The sequence below is a fragment of the Hyla sarda genome, chromosome 1, assembly GCF_029499605.1.
Source record: "Hyla sarda isolate aHylSar1 chromosome 1, aHylSar1.hap1, whole genome shotgun sequence".
Classification (NCBI taxonomy): domain Eukaryota; kingdom Metazoa; phylum Chordata; class Amphibia; order Anura; family Hylidae; genus Hyla; species Hyla sarda.
This window is the reverse complement of record NC_079189.1, coordinates 119692591-119712823: the sequence shown is the minus strand read 5'-3', so window position 1 is coordinate 119712823 and position 20233 is coordinate 119692591. Positions and strand designations below refer to the sequence as shown.

The 20233-nt window shown below is 39.4% G+C and overlaps 1 protein-coding gene across 1 annotated transcript in view; it reads right to left on the bottom strand.

The window, feature by feature from the left end:
* The window catches only part of HPGD (15-hydroxyprostaglandin dehydrogenase), a 53968-nt gene that overhangs the window by 15222 nt on the left and 18513 nt on the right, over window positions 1-20233 (bottom strand). The window contains exons 2-5 of the mRNA XM_056560702.1: window positions 19317-19440; window positions 17829-17935; window positions 11872-11968; window positions 4580-4656 (exon numbers count right to left, since the gene is read on the bottom strand). Coding sequence (XP_056416677.1) covers window positions 4580-4656; window positions 11872-11968; window positions 17829-17935; window positions 19317-19440 — 405 coding nt within the window. The remainder of the gene's footprint in view (window positions 1-4579; window positions 4657-11871; window positions 11969-17828; window positions 17936-19316; window positions 19441-20233) is intronic.

Below are 20233 nucleotides of genomic sequence, written 5' to 3'. Positions count from 1 at the left end.
CTAACCAGTGTTAGACAAATGTTGTAAACCCAGGGTGGAGACCTATACCTCAGACCACTAATTTCCTCGAGGAATTTAGTACTTTTGCTTTTGCTAGCATTCTGGCATTCCTATTCCTATTTATTTCATGACTTTTATTTATACCTGTTCAACTAAATCTGCATTACTACCTGGTTATGTTCGTACTGACTATGCCTGTTCCATTTAACTCCTGCTTCGCTTTCTCTTACCTACAGTATGTTTCTGGAAAAATCTATTTGCTTGTTACTGTCCAGTCTTCAACAATAAAAACCCTATTACATGGGGCAGCAATCGACCAAATAGGTCATAATCGCCCTGTGTAATAGGACCAGCGATCAGTCAACACACGGGCAAACATCGGATTATCAGGTTGCTTTGACTTTTTTTGGCCGTACATCTTCCTGTGTAATAGGCAATGTGTGACAGACTGCTGATTGCAGTAGAAGACTGCCCCCCTACCCACTTAAAGGAGATCACAGGTGAAAAATAACTTATCCTCTATGTACAGGATAGGGGATAAGTAGCTGATCGTGGGGGAGGGGGGGGGGGGGTCCGACTGCGATCACCGGGATGGGACCCGGTGCTCAGTGCCGTTCATTCCTATGGGAGCGTGGAAAAGACCCGAGTACAGCACTCAGGCATCATCAGCGCTCCCGCAGAAATGGGAGACAATACGCGCTCTTCACTGAGAGAGCCATGGTCCCATCCCGGGGATAGTGGGGTACTCAGCAGTTGAACCCCCCCCCACGATCAGCTACTTATCCCCTATCTTGTGCATAGGGGTTGAGTTAATTTTGGTTGGAGTACTCTTAATGGTCAACATGTTTAGAGGCTCTGTAATTGAGTGTCAATCTAAGAGATTGGCACTGTTTTATGTTGCACGGTCAGGCCATGTCAAAGAGTCCTAACTAGAGATGAGCAAGCCAAACTCAGCAAACCCGGTCTGTCTCAGAACTTCGGGGTGACAGCGGCTCACCGAACTTTCAAACTTTACCAGGCAGTAATGGCGATATTAATAGCACAATGGAAGATTAACACATGGCTTTTTGCCACCTGAATGAATAGAGGAAGTACTAAGAACACTGAGAGGATGTCAGGGTAACCCAGAATACCTTGTAGCTAGCAGCTAGATGACATGACTCCAAGTTATCCAGTGATTGCTTGCATTTATGTCAATCAGAAGACAGCATAGGGGTGAGTTTAAGAGGCCGATAAAGCCCTATGCACTGCATTGCAGATGCCATCTTGGGGACAGAGAAAGCTGAGAGACGGCACTACTAATCTAAGAAAGTCTTCACACATCCAGTAGAATTTGAAAGCAAGAAGGACAAAGCAATGAACAGCAGGTTGACTTTAGACAGTGACCTCCAGTCACCTGCATTCCTGTGTCCAGTTGGTGCACTACAAATCTCAGCCAGCAGTGTCACTACAGAATGAGCAAAGCATTGAGCAGTGGGCTGACCTCAGGCAGTGACTTCCTTTCACCTCCATTACTATACTAACTGCAGAAAAAGATCATAAAACTATCACATTACGCAACCTAGCAAGCTAAGCAAACACATTTACGCACTGAAAGCATTAAGAGTGAACGCTTAATAGCCATCTAAGGACAAGTTACACCTGTCCAGAAGAAATGTTGCTGGTTGACCATAACCATTGAGATTGCTTCTTTCATTTTAGAAAAGGCCTCTGAAAAATGAAAGAAGCCATCTGATTGGTTGCTATGGGCAACTCAGCAACTTTTCCTCTGTACAGGAATTGATCAATTTCCCCCATAGTATTTCTACCTGTGTTTAATATAGCTATGCATTAAAAGCATTGAGAGCAAACGTGGAATAGCCATCTTAGGCCAAGTTACATGTACTTTCTGGGTTTAATCAGGGACGGCCCCCACAGCTGCACCCCACCGCATTGGGAAAGCAGCGTCCAGGAACTGCCCCGTTACTACTTACTTCATTCCTGGTGGCTTTTAAAACTATGGATTTCTTTGAAGCACTCAAGTGTTTCAGAGTGAATGACAGAATGTTGTGATCGTGTTCCCTGTTTCTATTTCATGCAGTCTGTGGTTCAGTCAGCATGAAACCACTGACAGGTTCCCTGTTAGAAATGACTGTATCAAACATACTGACTTGGAACTTGGAACTTTATGTTCATAGATATTGTAAGAGAAACACTAGGTAAAACTGATAAACTGGGGTAGATATTAATAAACTGTGTAATTCTTAGATGTAGACTAGACACATTTTTAACAGTGACTCATGCTGTCTGAAAATCTGGTGCATCTTTAAACTGTCTAGTTAAGTCTGCACCAAGTATTCGTTGGCTAAGTTTTTTGCCAAGAATGTGTGCCATATAAACCATACCCCTTCCACCTTAGCAAAGCACTTTCCTAAAATACAACGAGAACAACAAGTTTTTTTACACTTCTGGGTGCAAGCTTTTTTATTAATTACCTCCTCCAATGCCTGATACATGAAATAGGGGTGATGCATAACCAAAACATGGAGCACCAAAGAAAGTATCACATTGGTGTATAAAGGTGTGGCATTCATGGACAACCTCCTCTTTTTCATTACTAACTTCAAATATATATACCTAATGGCTAAAATATTTATATACCTAGCAGTGTACAATTATAAGATTAACTTACAAAAATCAGATGCCCTTACCATATCCTTGCCCCAACCTATACATTGAAATCGCTATTTACTGCAATCACACTGTGCGTGGTCCAATGAATAACCCCGTGCCCCGCAGATACTTCAGATGTCGTGATCAGTACTGATCACGGCATCTAAAGAGTTAATGGCGGAAATTAGCAGGTTAGCAGACATCTGCCATTATCCATGAGGTCCTGGTTGCTGATAACAGCAGCCAGTCTGTTCCGATCACCACAGAGGGAGACGTTGTGATTGCGGAACATTGTGTACATCACTGTGCGCTAAGAACCAGGGCACAGCAACATACATGTATGTTGCATGTCCTCTAAGGGTTATTCCAGGCAAAAAAAAAAATTTTATATATCAACTGGCTCCGGAAAGTTAAACAGATTTGTAAATTACTTCTATTAAAAAATCTTAATCCTTCCAATAGTTATTAGCTTCTGAAGTTTTCTGTCTAACTGCTCAATGATGATGTCACGTCCCGGGAGCTGTGCATGATGGGAAAATATCCCCATAGGAACTGCACAGCTCCTGGGGCATGAGTCATAAGAGAGCAGTTAGACAGAAAACAACAACTCAACTTCAGAAGCTAATAACTATTGGAAGGATTAAGATTTTTTAATCGAAGTAATTTACAAATCTGTTACTTTCCAGAGCCAATTGATAAATAAAAAAAAGTTTTGGCCTTGAATACACCTTTAAATATTCTGGAACATGGGCACCATGACTAGTACAAATAATCCAACGATAAAACTTAGCAATTACCTGGGGAAAGATCTTTTGTATTTTTTTGTATTTTTTTAAATATGTTTGGGCTTAGTTTTAGAGGCTGTTAACCAGAAATATGCATTGTCTTGAAATATCTTTATAATTTTAGTGAAATGCGTTACGGATATTTAACTGTGCAAATAATAAACATTTGTGAATTAAAATCTGGTGCAATTTCTACCGAAAAAATGACATATGATTTGTACCACATTTTCAATGTGTTTTACACACTTTTGCACCTTGCTCATAAAGGGGGTGTAGCTTACAGAAAAGTGGGCGTGACTTCTGTAATTGAGGTGTGATCATAAAAATGCCCTGTAAAACTAAGCCAAATAACAGATTGTGCAAACTTAAATTAGTCTAAAGATGTTCCCCTTATTAGTCGAAGTTTACACTGTCTAAGAATTATACAGTTTTTGATTATCGTTAACTATCCCAGTGTATAACTTTTGAGAGTTTTGAGTGTTCCTTTAAAGACAAAACATAAATAGTTAGTACTCAGGGGGAATTTTTTTTAAATTTATTAACTGGTGCCAGAAATAGTACTCCTTTAAACAGATTTTGAAATTACTTGTATAAAAAAATCTTAATATTTTCAGTACTTATCAGCTGCTGTATGCTCCAGAGGAAGTTCTTTTCTTTTTTAATTTCTTTCCAGTCTGACCATAGTGCTCTCTGCTGACACATCTGTCCATGTCAGGAACTGTCCAGAGTAGAAAGAAAATCCCATAGCAAACCTTCTCCTGCTCTGGAAAGTTCCTGACATGGACAGAGGTGTCAGCAGAGAGCACTGTGGTCAGAGAGAAAATAAATTCAAAAAGAAAAGAACTTCCTCTGGAGTATACAGCAGTTGATAAGTACTGGAAGGATTAAGATTTTTAGGTAGAAGTAATTTACAAATCTGTTTAAACTTTCTGGCACCAGTTGATAAAAAAAAAAAAAAAAAAAGTTTTTCACCAGAGTTCCCCTTTAAATATACACAACACCACATTCAGCTAGCAGTACTTACTCGTGACATTTCGGTACACAGTGTATGCACATGAAGAATAGTTATTTCCCTGTATGACTGGATAAACATGAGGGCACATTGTCATGAATAATAATTTATTATGCTCCATTATACTCACCGCTATTGATCTTGTGAATCCAATTACGCCATGCTTTGAAGCAGAGTACACAGGCTGGTAGGCAGCTGGTGTGAGACCTTTGATAAAAAGAATAAATATCATTTCGATCAATAAGAAGCTACCAGGACATGCTTTTTGGTCACAATGATACAAGAGGACTACTGGCATACCCTGATCAAATCAGATAGCCTTGAATTGCTGCAGATGGCACTTTAGTATTTTATCTTTCCAGCAGACTACATGCTAATGCACAATGCAGGGCAATTTACTAGACTCAGTCACTTGTATTAGAGAATTCATTGCACTGAAAAATATATATTCAACTTTCATTTTGCACTCTTAACAACAAGTGAAGATGTAATTTTCCAGGCTATATTATTTGGGAGGAAGGAAAGGCTATTACGTTTCAAACATGCACTGGGGGTTTGCTGTAGGAAGTGTTGTTTCCAGCTGATAAGATATGTGATGTACTTAAGACTTAAAAATTGAGTTGTTTCACAGGCTCACATACATTGCGGGTACAATGTATTCTGTAAGATCACAAGGGCCTGTTCTAGACAAAGAGTGGCCCCAAAATGTAGTGATGAATGGCAGGGGCCATATTCAAATTTGTGATATTTCACAAATATATTGACGATTATTCGTCCTATGTTCGCGAAATTCGCATATTCGCCATGTTTGTTCACTTTTTTCCATGGGAAAATTCAAAGTGAGAAAAAAATAAAAAAAAATATTCATTATTGTGAATATATAGCACTAGACAGTGACCCCCCCGACCTATAGCCGTGTATGTGATGGCCCCGACATACAAAAGCATTGTATGTTGATGCTGCCTTCAACATGCGATGGCCTCTGAGAGGCCATCGCATGTTGAAGGCAGCATCAACATACGATTCTTTTGTATGTCGGGGCCATCACATACACGGCTATCTGGCAGCGGAGATTGCTTCAGCTGCCGTCGGATAGCCGTTTACGGTGCCCCGTGTGGTCTGATGACGATCACTTAACTCTCCTCGGGGCTCCGGATCATCCTCTTCGGGATCCCCTGCATCGTCGGTGCTCTCCATCGTCGTCATCACGTCGCTGCGCACACCGTCCTGTCATCCAATAGGAGCGCTGTGCATAGCGACATGATGGCGGCGATGGCGAGCGAGGATGCCAGGGAAGCAGAGACGGTCCGGAGCGTCGGTAACACCACAGGGACGCAGCGACAGCGATTGACTGCGACATCCAGGGCAGTGGTGACGAGCGGTGACGGTACAGAGTGGCGGGGACACGTGAGTACAACCTTTAATACCAGTGGTCTTCAACCTGCGGACCTCCAGATGTTGCAAAACTACAACTCCCAGCATGCCTGAACAGCCGTTGGTTGTTTCAACAAACAATCGTTCATTTGGAACGGATTACCATCGTGTGTTGAGGGACCACTGTATACTAAATATTCGCAAAATAGCAAAGTGCTGATGTTCGCAATAAAAATTTGCATTACGAATATTCATGCTCAACACTACCCAAATACAGAAATCTTGTGCCAACAACACAGCCACATTAAGTCAGTTAAGAAGATATTGTGCATATCGGAAATATGCCTCATAGGAACCTGCAGTCTGGACCTGACTCATTGACTGGAGGAGATTTCTAGGCATGCTCTGCGACCTGTCCAAAGAGCATTGTCCAGGGAGGGGATAGTAAACTGGGATCATTACCTATTGTCAGGGGCAGAACTATATGATGATATCACCATTCCCTGTAATCCTGCTTGTGGCAAAAAAAAAGGAGACTACCAAGACATTTTCTTTACAGAACAGGAACTGTCAGCTTATTATTAGGCTTAGTGGCCAGAACGAAAACATCAAGATAAAAAAGGACTGTTTCTGTCAGACAAAAAGTTAAATTCAACAGAGAGCTGCCGTTCTTCTTAAAAGGTTTTTCAGATTTGGCAAAGTTTCCCTCCTATTCACAGGAAAGTGGATACATATCTTTATCACTGTGGGACCAACCGTTGGGACCCCCATAATCTTGATAACAAGATCCCAGCCTCCAGGGTGGTTAAAGAGGTTGAGACATAAGGGTCCCATGGTAAATCCTCATGTAAATCTGGAATAGGGAACATAAATGACAAATCTGTTCCACCCTATGTGAGTAGATAAAACCAGTGCCATACCGTCACTGGTTTTATCTAATCACAAAGGGTGGGACAGATTGCATCAATATACACAAAGCCACAATTCCAGTTTATCCAGCAAATAAAATATTACTAGGTAATAGCCAGAGCCTTCTAGATTTGTAATAAAAACAATATAAATGCATATCTTAAAGAATAGCTTAATCTATAACCAAGTGGCAATGAGCCTTGTTATATGTTTCCTTTTTGCTGCACTGAGACAGAGGAATCTAAGGTCAATCTCAACCAGCGCAGGAAGCATTTGACTATTATTCAACAGATGACTAATACTTATGAAATGTAATCCCATACAACAATCTAATAAAGAAAACGTGTGCAGTGCTTCTTTACTAGTATTCAGATTATTGGGCAGACTAGATGGGCCAAATGGTTCTATGTTTCTACTTATGTACCAAATTACTTCAGATAAAACTGGCCTATTTATATGCCCCTCACTTATTCCACAGGAATTCCTTGTTTGGCAATGAACAGACATTTTGGAAGCCAAGCTTTTGGCCAGTTCCATGCAGCTCTACATCACCTCAAAAATTCACTCACGGTCATCAGAAAATAACCCAAGTTTTTTATTTTTAACTGTTTTGAGAATTTTTGTTCCATTCTGAATTTTAAATAAATCCAGAAATCTTGCAGTTTTCACTTTTTCTCCTTAGTCTAATAATAGACTGAGACTTCCTGTTCTGTAGAAAAAAAATTTCATCAGTCTCATCATTATAATTGCATGCAGGATTAAAATGAAAGGTGACATCAATATATAGATAAGACAGGGGTCGGATCATTAACGATAGGTGATGGTCAAAGTATCTATCCTCTTCCACCTTACGCAATGACCTTTGTACAAGTCACAGAGCATGCCTATAAAACTATTCTATATAAGTCAATAAGTCCCCTACAGTCTATTGTTTCTTATGCCCATGTGGCTATCGTGTTAAGCGAAGCAGATGATAAGGCAATGTGGCTGCCCTCATATCAATGTCCAAAACATAAAATACAAAAGTATTGAGAAAATAGAAACAATAGTAAAAAAGAAAGTTTTTGTCTCTCTAGTCAGTAAAAATCTAGGTGACACCTTCCCTTTATATACAACCATGTGTGCAACCTATAGCTGATAATTCAGATTAACTTTGAAAACAGGTCCCCATACACAGTTGTGTGTGTGGGATTTTGTTTCTGACAGGTATTTTTCCAAGTTATTTACTATTGTATCATGTATTTGGCAATTTCTCCAGTTTTTTTGCATTTTTTGCATCTTCTCCAGAGCTCAAATCCACCACCACATTTTATTGGGAAACATTAGTAAATTTGTAGGTTTCTTTCGAAAATGTATATATATATATATATATTTTTTTTTTAGAGACACGCCCCTTCTCCCTGATGCCCATTTATAGGGTTTTCTGAGTAAAGTTGAGAGTTGGTAGGGTTTCTGGATTTTTTTTTTTTTTTTTTTCAGGAATTCTGGCGCACGACCAACAAAAAACCCTAAAAAAAATTTACTTGGATAAGCCTTATTAAATGAAGCCCAATGTCTGGAGAGAGAAGGATTGAGTATGTTGGCTTTCAACTGCCTAACCCTTTTGTTTAATCAAGATATTAACTGTCTGGTGATGGCTTACCTCCCTTATTCACAATACAAAAAACACTGGCCAATTTGACCATTCAAGTGTAGGGGAACAGGAGAGAAAACAACTGCCAAACAAACATTTGGCTAAAAGCTATTAAAGGTGTATGGGCACCTTTACACTTAAATTCCCGATCTGACTCACCCTGCTGCATGAAGCAGTGGGGTTGGCATGCGCTCCATGTATTGTACAGCATGTGGGAACACCGAAGATACAAGAGCATTGTACTCGGATATCTCCTGTGCTGTGGATAGGGTATAGGTTTTTAAGAACTGGAATACCCCTTTAAAGGCTGTGTTTACACTGTTGTTTTTAAAGAATGCTTGATACAGATAATGTACTCATCGGGATCCAGTAAAATGGATCCCAAGATATGCTGTTGATTTATAGTTTTTTTCCCCTGTAGAATGTAGTAGTTCAGTGGAATATGTCATTCTGCCATATTTAACAGGGTACTCCTCCCCTAGACATCTTATCCCCTATCCAAAGGATAGAGACAAGATGTCTGATCACGGGGGTCCTGCCGCTGGGGACCCCTGCGATTTCAGCTGTGGCACCCCAGACATCCGTTGCACCAAGTGAACTTTGCTCTGTGCCGAATGACTGGCGATGCGGGGCGGAGGCTTATGCCATCAACCGCCACGCCCCCTCCCATGGACTTGCATTGAGGGGGCATGGCCGTGATGTCAGGAGCCTCCAGAGAAGCACTTGATGCTCTAAACGAATACCCGGTGCAGCAGGGAGATTGCGAGGGTCCCCAGCAGAGGGACCCCTGCGATAAGACATCCTATCCCCTATCCTTTGGATCGGGGATAAGACGTCTAGGGGGGACAGGTACTTCTTTAATGACACTGCTGATGCTAATATAAAAAGAGCCTTATATACACAAGACATCAAAGCAAAGGCATGGACAATGCAATGACAAAAGGAAAGAGAGGATTCTAGTTTTATATTCTCTGTATCCATACTATTTATAATATCCATGACATAAAACAGTTAGGACAAAAATAGAAACAATAATGTCAAATGAGTAATGGAATAATTTCAGCTAGTCTATCTCTAGTCACTGCTGAATAGTTTAATTCCCTTAATTATATGTGATTCATCACAAGTATATTCGGTTCTACCAATGTTTATGATGCTGTAAACTGATATTTCTTTTTATTAACTATATGTATAAAATATGTACTTACCTACCTCCAATCCATGGTCCCGTTCATCTGTTCATCTTCCTTATTCTAGCAGTAGGCTTGTTGCATGTCGGGAGCACATTGACGTCACCGCTGCTGCTTCTCCACTGGGTCCCTCTGCGAGCAGGCTTAGGGAAGCAGCAGTGGTGATGTCAACATGCTCCTGCCATGCACCAAGCCTGATACCAAAATAAGGAAGAAAACAGATGAACGGTACCACGGATAAATAAATTCACAGAACTCTGAAAATCATTTAATTAATGCTTAGGTTGTCTACCAAATGTAATGCCTATTTCACATCTGATATTGCTCTCTTCTTACAGCTTACATTTCCTATGATGCCTATGACATTGCACAGTCAGGGGCAGAGGGCAAAGGCTCATCTAAGAACAGCAAGTAACAGATTAGTGACATAAAACTGCTGTCCCCTAAATCCCACTATATAGTATCCTATGAGATGCAGCTTCCACCGTTCTCCTTGTGATAGCTTTCTCCCTGTCAGCAGGAGAGCAATATCAAGCTCCATCTCATGGGATACACTGAAGAATCTGCACAAAGAAGTGAGCAGCCTATATAAATAAAATCCAGGTGCTTATTTTACCTGCTGGGATGTCTGCTTTTTTTGCAATGTAAGCAGTGGATACCATCATATTTAATCAGTCTGGCAACCTTGGCAGTGAAGTACATTGTGAATGGTACAAATCTCATGTACTGATAGCTTGTTACAATGTATCAGTGTACAGCAGGTTAAATATATCAGTCTGGAGTCCAGGCTGTATAGCGGACACAGGATGTCGAGCTTGTAAAATCTAAAAGCACGGGATATCATTTGTGACAATGCAAACACACTCTTAAGGAAATAATACACATTAGCTAAGTGGCTGCTGAACCATCCACCACACTACCATCAATAACATTTATATTCTGCCTTACCAAATGTGCATGATATGAAGGAGGAATGACAGGCTACTGTACTAAACTCCTCCAGAACTTCTAATCAACACAAGATAACTTGACCTGTCTGACAGGCCTTTCAGATGTATATCCTACTTGCAAAAAATGTGATCCTCCAACAAAACGTTAAGAGTCTAGGTAGGTTAAGCAGAGCAGAATTGTCGGCCAGGATAAGTTCACATCTATCTATTCAGAGCCTATGACACAGAGTCAGTTGTAGGGAACAGCTCACACCGTGGGATAGGCAATGACAGTACTCACACAGGCAGCGGGTTTCAAGCTTCCAGGAGGATGTTTATTTAAATGACTTTAGGCACAAGGCACAGTGCAAACAAAACAAAACCTAAGCTTGTCCGGCTCTAACTAAACATCAGGATACCTCACTATCCTACTATGGGCCTAATGTCTGGCCCCAAGCAAAATCAGAAATTGTCCATAGAGGAAGATTCAGACCTGGTAGGTTTGAGCTGCAGTGCTGGCTGTGGCTGCTCCTCATCTCAGTCTCTCCTTCAGCTCCCAAACCCCAACAGCCCTTTGGTTTAAGGCTTCCTCCCCAGCAATCAACACAGGAAACCTCACCTGAGAACACCATGGAGAAGGGAAAACCCATAGTGGACTGGAGCACTCCCACTTCCAACCTGTCCACCAGTCCAGGAAATCTAGCCCATGTAACTTAAAAGAGCCCTAGCAGACTATGCTCTGCTAAAGCAGCATATAACCTTCTGGATTTCTCTTACCGTGCCTGGCTGAGGAAACCAGGTGAGATATACATCCCATTCACCACTTTCCCATACACTTAACCACACAGTTTACTACAAAAAGGGAGCACCAATGGACTTTAATGGGTCCTGTCTGGTTTTCATCTGTTGGGGCCCGGCTGACCCTCGCAGTGCACATACAGCGTTCAGAACTAAATGTTCCGAATGCTGGCCAGTGGAGTACCCCTTTAAATGGTTTAGCATTTCTTGATGGAAAAATAATGTTCACATGCTTTCATATGGGAATTCCAAATTGCCTATATAGGATAGTGATAGTATTTTGCACTTTGTGTATATGTATTTTTCACATTACTTACTGCAAAAAAGCTGGATTTGACTGAAAAGGTGAACCACATATAGTATTTTATTTATTTCATTGCAGCTTCCTAAGTGTTTTTGTTTTCCATCTTTTGTCAGCAATATACTGCATAACAGAAGCCCCCATAGCATGAATGGACAATATGTCGCCAGATGTGGCTATTTTATACAGCTACATATACTTTTCTCGCACACATGTAGCCATGTATACTGCTTTAAATCTATATATAAAATATATAATATATTCTGGGTAACAGATTCAGTATCTCACCTGCCAGAGATGATATGTTTATTATCACTCCTCCTTGACCTCCATTCTTTTTGTTCATAAGTTCTAAGCCAAGATAGGTTCCTCTAATAACTGAGATCTGAAACAGAAAGTACAATAGATTAGATGTTTTCTAAAACAGTTTAAAAGAGAAACTCCAATATGTTCTCTTTTATAAGAATAAAAAGAACAGTAAAAATAAAAAGTTCATATTCAGTTCATAAAAATGAGCAAAAGGCATAAAAATCTATTAACTGAGAGAAAACAAGGTGCCCTAAACCTGCCAGAGGCATGCTGTTTTTTAAGCATTTTGACAAATGTAATTTCTAAATAGAGCAGCAACTGGCCTGAAGCAACATTCTCTCAGATAATATGAACTAAAGATGGCTTATGTGTGGAAATATATATAAACAACTATGGATGAGCAGATTTCATATAAATAGAGGGCCAATGTAGAACCCCCAGCTAACATAATATATGTAAAACCATAAAGCAACAAATACAATTCCTCTATATCTATAGCCAAGAATATTCTATGATAACCATAAATGAACATTTTCCAACATTGTCAGCCAAAGTTTTATCATTTGTTAATTTACTTTAGATATTAAGAATAGAGCTAAAGATGAATAGTCAATAAGAATGACCCATATACATGGTAAACACTGGTATGGGGCTTGAATTGGATGATATGGTCGCTGTTCAATTTGACCACCTAATAAAATCTGGATTCCTTGCACTTGAATTGATGGTAGAAGCATTTCCAGCACCAGGAGCTTCCTTATACTACCTCTCTAAGGTATATGGCGGCCTTTCTACTCTCCACTGACAGATGATGTTGATGTAGAGAAGGGTCGGGCATGTTGAATTTACCAGTCGTTGCTAACTGTCTGGCTGCCCCTCACCCCTCTCTATAGACAACACATGCCGAATGATCATGTGTATGCGGAAGTTAGCTGACAGTTATTGAAAGTGTATACCCACGTTCGCTTCACACGAAAAGTTGTCATTTTTACAGAATTTCCTCAGAACGTGTTAAACGTTTTCAATTGCTTGAACCCTGCACTCTTCCACAAAAAAAATCTACATTATCGGTAATTGTAGTAATGGCTTGTAAGGTGTAGAATGTACAAATATTTAAAGGGATTATCCAAGATAAAAGGTTATGGACTATCCACATAGTAGGGAATAACTGTCTGATCATTGGGGGTAGGGGGGGGGGGTCTTATGAGTGAATGGAGTGACAGCTCACATGCTTATCCACTGTTTTATTCAGTGTATATGTGAATTCCTAATTATTGGTGCGTTTAGTGTTCTGTAATGTTTGGAAGTCCCATAAAGAACAAATGGAGAGATAGTAAAGAATGTACGCTACTGCTACATTCACTTGGGGCACAATTTACTTCCTTCTTCTGATCGGCGGGTATCCCAACAGTCAGGCCATCGATCCCCTAGCCATCCCCTATTCTGTGAATAACTATTAAACTTAATATAATCCCTTTAAATTAAATTAACATTTAAGATAAGTATATGGACTTAGAGGGTGCCCTACCAGCTCACTGCAGAAAAGAAGACTAAACACTCGGGGTTGGTAGGATGTCTTAGCGGTTGATTTTATAGTTAGTTATGGCACATCTAGTTCTGTCTTTGAATGTTCTACTTTTTATGCAATATAATATAGCATCTGTAAAGTCTAAACACATTTTTTGTCACTTGTGGAGCCACCAGAACAGATATCTGACATAAAGCATGATCAGTATCTCACCTCAGGTAGCAGATTGCATCGTTCCTAAAGGTGGGACATGTCCCATGGAGTGGCCATAAATCATTCTATCTAGCATCTTCTCCTATACACCACTCTTCTTCTCTCTCATTCTATATTGTTGGCTCCCTACACACTATAACCTACAAATAATGTCTGAACACAAGGCAGTCATGACTGGGGATGCAGTTATTATTTGATAACTGTATGACTATTATATAGACGTTTATTGTATACTTTATGTGCAATCATATTTTCAATCAGGCCAGGAGAAGCCATTGTAGTTTTGGCCTCTGGCAGCAGAAAAGCTAGAACTGACCATGGGTATCACTCGACTCAGGAGCAAAATGAAAGAAATATGTGAAAGAATTCTACATGTTCTAGTAATATTCTGCGCACTAAGGACAGTGTGGCAGGCCCCCATATACTGTACAGTACATAAAATCTTTGCTGGAACCAGTTTATGGACGGTTTCGTGTTATGTCATTTTGCTGATGAGTTTATCCTTAGTAAATAATTCTTTTGTATTAGGCTTTGAGTATCTACATCTGGTACACAAAGTTACCACCCAGGCTTATGTACATGTCAGATTTCTCTAATGTGTAGAGTATACAGTTTCCACAGTATTCTTATGACTAAATGGTTATTAGAAATCATTCATGTCTGTCACAGATTGCCCAGGATTGGTAATTCCTTACATGTCTGAACAGAATGTGTTTTTGGCGTGGTAACCTTGTTGATAGAGATTTAAGTATTCCAGAAACTTAATGACAACGCATGGATCAACAATCATACTATTGGGAATGTTCTTTAACTGGGTTAAAGGTAACCTTCTTTATACTTCATGCATGTCAGCAGATAAACTACTTACAACATTATATATATATATATATATATATATATATATATATATATATATATATATATACACACACATACACACACTATACAATATGTATATTTTACAGTCACAATAAAGAGGGATCTGTAACAAGCTTGTTTATCGAATTTTTTTACTAAATGTAAATGAAGTTAAAAAATATTATCTAGGGCTGGGTTCACACATATTATGCGATTTGTGTTGGGCGAGAATATTCGCATTTCAAATTTTTATCACGAATATCGCAAATTTGTGAATATTGCAAATATTTTCGCTATATATTCAAAATTGCGAATATTCGTTTTTCCAGCATATGCACATATTCCTTCTTTTCACTTGAATGATGCGAATACACTTGTCAGAGGTTATGAACAACATCCCTAGCAACCAATAGTAAAGTTGGCCACCCCCTCACTGTTTTCTTCCTCGAATATGCAAATATTCACATATGCGAATATTCGCATATGCGAATATAACGAATACGCGAAATTCGCGAATATAGGACGAATATTAGTCTATATATTCGCAAAATATCGCAAATTCAAATATGGCCAATGCCGCTCATCACTATAATGTGATCAGTATTTTAACTAAAACTAGGTAGCGGTCCAAACACAGCAAAAGAATCAAATCTTTCGATTATAGCTTTCTCTGTGTCAGTTCCACCACTGGTTTTGGCAAAAGTACTGACCAAAATATTATGTGTGAACCCAGCCAAAGGAATAAGTCCATCACGTTGATAAAGCCCTGTATGATGCAACATTTGGATTGGAGTTTGTCTAAGCATCTGTACATGCAGATCTACGTTAATCTCAGCTCAAAACCATTGACATTGCGGTTACATGCTGTTGACAAGTTTGTGCATGAATATGTATTACTAAAATGCACTGGTCTGACACACCATACAAATGCTTTTATTTTATGTCACAATTTTCAAGACCCAGCTATATTCTATCCATATCAGTGGTTTTAAAATGTTGAATTGATGAGTTAAAGGGCTATTCCAGAGGGAAAAAAACACGGTTTCAAATCAACTGGTGTCAGAAAGTTAGACAAATAAGCACAATATTTTTTTTTTTTTTAGAAATCTCAAGCTTTACAGAATTTGTCAGCTGCTTTATGTTCTGGAGGAAGTAGTGTAGTTCTTTCTACAGTATGTCCATCTCAGGAACTGTCCAGAGTCAATCTTCATACAAAACCTCTTCTGCCCATGGGCAGAGGTGGAAGTAGGGATCACAAGGAAAAGAATAAACAACTTCCTCCAGGACATACAACAGCTGGTAGGATTTGAGACTGTTAAAGGGGTTATCCAGGAAAAAACTTTTTTTTATATATGAACTGGCTCCAGAAAGTTAAAACAGATTTGTAAATGACTTCTATTAAAAAATCTTAATCCTTTCAGTAGTTATGAGCTGCTGAAGTTGAGTTGTTCTTTTCTGTCTAAGTGCTCTCTGATGACACCTGTCTCGGGACACACCCAGTTTAGAAGCAAATCCCCATAGCAAATATCTTCTACTCTGTGCAGTTCCCGAGACAAGCAGAGAGCACTGTTGCCAGATAGAAAACAACAACTCAACTTCAGCAGTTGATAATTATTGAAAGGATTAAGATTTTTTAATAGAAGTAATTTACAAATCTGTTTAACTTTCTGGAGCCAGTTGATATAAGAAAAAAAAGTATTTTTTTTCTTTAAATATGAGTACCCGCTATAATGTCAAATCTGTTTTATTTACCAAATTTTCTGAATCTACTCTTCCATTTAATGTTTGTTTGGATAAAAATCAAACAATCAAAAGGTCAAAGACAGAAAGCAAACATGGTCAATTAAAACAAGCAGTTCAGAGAACAAAATGCCAAAAACAACCATCTGGAGGCTCTAAACTTTTCGTGAATGCAGCAATGTAAGTGTCAGTGTTCTATTACTAAATGTACTGATAATACATATTCTAGTATTCTTCCAAAATGTCTGAATGTAGCAATAATTAGATCTTCTACTAGAAGAGCAGATCAGGTAACGCACATGTAAAGGGTTAAGATAGGAAGTGCTTGAAGTAAAAGTGGGCTGTCCAGGGTTACAAAAAGAGTCATTATTTTATACTAACATAAACAGCGCCACACCTGGTCTGTGTCTAGTATTACTTTACTGGTGCATACACTTTGGCTAATTAAGAAAGGTCAAAGTCTCTAAATGCCCAAAGTCTAGCATTATTGTTTCATGTAACAAATTGGCCATCCTACAATTCATTAAAAACATGATCAACCAGAGAGGCCACCACTGTTATTATACAGCTCTGGCTTTATAAAGAAGCGTATGCCTCTAGATAAATCTGGTATGATTGTACGCTGGCATTCTATGCGGGTGCTGAATCTCCGGATTCGGAAACCTCCAGGTTTCTGGGACTGGGGACGTGACGTCACACTATGCCCCCTCCATTCATGTCTAGAATGTGGGTGCTGCAGGGAGATCGCAGGGAGTCTCAGCAGCGGTCCCCCCACAATCAGACATCTTATCCCCTACCCTTTGGATAGGGGATAAAAAATGTTTTTGCCTGGAATACCCCTTTAAGACCGGTGTTTGAAACCTTAGAGAATTCATAAATACAGTACAATAATACACATTACAATTTAAAATTCCTTTTCTGTCATGGAACAGTTGAGATAGTCTAGAATTTCAGAGCCAGGAAATGAATTCTTACAATCTCTTCATTACTCTCTCTAATTTCCACACTATCTCAGGGGCTGCAGGCAGAGGTGTGTATGGGATTATGTAAACTAAGCCGACTGCTGAAGGCCCTGAGACCTGCATACTGCATATGTATTAGTGCGCTCCAGATAAGGCTGCATCAATGAAGAATGCAAATAAGAGAATGGCTGACAAAACAATTATCTCCTGGTGAGTGTGTTTTGGTGTTGGGCCGGAATCCGCATTAACACTAATAAATTCCTGCTGTGAGTCTAACTGCTTATTAGTTTTAATGCAGATACGGGGCCAGTGATTGGACAATTCTACCCCCCCCCCCACCACCACCACCACCATTTATAAAGTCCCCTGGCATTACCCCTGGCGTTACTTGTTTGTTTTTGTTACTATGGGTAAGGTGGCATCTTGGTATGGGATACTATTAGCCCAGGCATGCTTATGTATGTGTTCGATACACATACAACTGCCCCCCCCCCCCACCCCTTTACTTTTGGGCTTTATGGTTACTGTGCAATAGGTAAGAGCACATAGATACATACATAGTACATAAGCCTTATGTGTGGACTTCTTAGTTTAATAGTTTAGCTTCATTCATTCAAGTGTAGTATATAACTTACCAAGTTAACTTCAATAGTCTTTTCCCAGTCTTTTTCATTGTTTACTCCAGCATTGTTCACCAGGATGTCTAACCTTCCAAAATGGTCCACTGTCTTTTGAAATGCATCTAGAACATAAACGTGGCACATAAAAATATGGATATGTCTACTTCTTGAGGGATTATACTATGAAGATCATTATGACCATTATTGACTTAAAGGGATACTCCACTGGAATTTTTATTATTTTTTTTAAATCAACTGGTGCCAGAAAGTTAAACAGATTTGTAAATTACTTCTATTTAAAAATCTTAATCATTCCAGTACTTATCAGTTGCTGTATACTACAGAGGAAGTTCTTTTCTTTTTGAATTTCCTTTCTGCCTTACCACAGTGCTCTCTGCCGACACCTCTGTCCATTTTAGGAACTGTCCAGAGTATGAGTAAATACCCAGTGCAAACCTCTCCTGCTCTGGACAGTTCCAGACATGGACAGAGGTTTCAGCAGAGAGCACTGTGGTCAGACAGAAAGGAACTTCAAAATGAAAAGAACTTCCTCTGTAGTATACAGCAGCTAATAAGTACTGGAAGGATTAAGATTTTTTAAGTAATTTACAAATCTGTTTAACTTTCTGGCACCAGTTGACTTAAAAATAACATGTTTTCCACCGGAGTACCCCTTTAAAGCCTTACTGTAATTTAAATAAACTTCTGACATGTCACGTCAAAAGTTTAGAACAGTTTGGGTCTCAAAGCTGTGATTCCCACAGATCATTAGATATAGCAGATATAGATGCAATCTGACTGATTACAGAAGATGGGCTCTATTAAAGCCTATGGAGCCCGTCTAATACAGGGCTATATGTATAGATCAGAGGAGATTTTAGCACCGAGATGCTGATCAATCTAAACGTTTGACATGTCATGCTTTCCGAGAACTGTGCGTATATATGTAAGTAATAAATTATTTATTATATCAATTTATTGCTGAAATCTTGTCAAGCCAAATCCTAATGCAAGGGGTGTAACTATATGGGTGCAAAGGTAGCAGTCACAGCAGGTAGCAGTTGTGGGTCTTGTGACGGAGAGGGCCCCAAGGCACCATAAAAACACCAGACACCAGTAGTATAAATGACACATGGTAGACATGGGGCCCTGTTACAGATTTTGCATTGGTGCCCATAAGCTACAAGTTACGCCTCTGACTATTCTTGAATTCATGTGATACATGTATTAAAGGGGTTATCCAGGAAAAAAGGGGCTATGAAGTCTGAGTCTTGATTTTTGTCATATATATATATATATATATATATATATATATATATATATATATATAGTTATTCCCTTGTGCTTTGTATAAGATACAGATGAAAGTGATTGCTATTTGGAGTCAATCTCACTAAGGTCTTCATCTATTTTAATAGAGGAGACAGCTTGGCAGAAGGCAGCACTAACATATAGTGATATATGCAATTGTATAAATCGGCAGTGTACCCATACGTATCTTACCTCTCAGCTGTTCTTGGTCTGTGACATCACATTGGATAAACAAAGTCCTGTTACTTCCAAACTGCTCATCGAGGGAGGCCTTACACTCCTCTCCAGCTATCTGGTTTTGGTCCACCATCGCCAGCTATACAAGGAAAAACATGCACACTTGAGTTTATCTACATCATGTATAAATACATAAATATCTTATTCCATAAATGTAACAGGTGTAATGCCTTTATCTGGAGTTTTAATCTCAGATTTTAACACATGTAAATACTGGAACACCATCATAACAGAGTCCTCATTTCTGAACCTTCTAAGAAGAAACGTGCTGGAGACCACATGATAATCCATTCCCATTCGTGGTACAGAAAGGCCTTTACCCCTTTAGCAAACATAAGCAATCACTAGTATTGGTAAAAGTGGCAAGAGGCAAACATACTGTATGACCCTTATGATGAGCCTTATTTTATTAAACACTTAGGACCCCTTTGCACAAGATGATTATTGGCCAAACATCAGCCAAAGAATGAGCAAAGGCAAGATTACCAGCTAGTTGACCTGTTGTAATGAGCTGAAAAATCCCCATGTAATAAAATATGTATGGCGAACAAATGTCGAAAAAAAAAAAAAACTGCCTGCACTATGGTCGGGCTGTGTAAAGGCTCATTAAACGATCACCGATCTACAAGATCAACACTTGTTATTGGGACCTGCTAGGTCTTATACAGATAAAGTAAAAAGCTAATTTCTGGCTATAATGTGCCCAGGGCCTCTATTACACTGGATAAACATTACCCTCTGAGAGTCCATGGATGTTGGAGTACATGCACGCCCAACTAAGCTAAGCTATTTAAAATGCATCGATGGCTTCAGATTACTGGGGTCAGTGCCGTAGTTTTATTTTTTTTTATTTTTTTGGGGGGTGGGGGCAT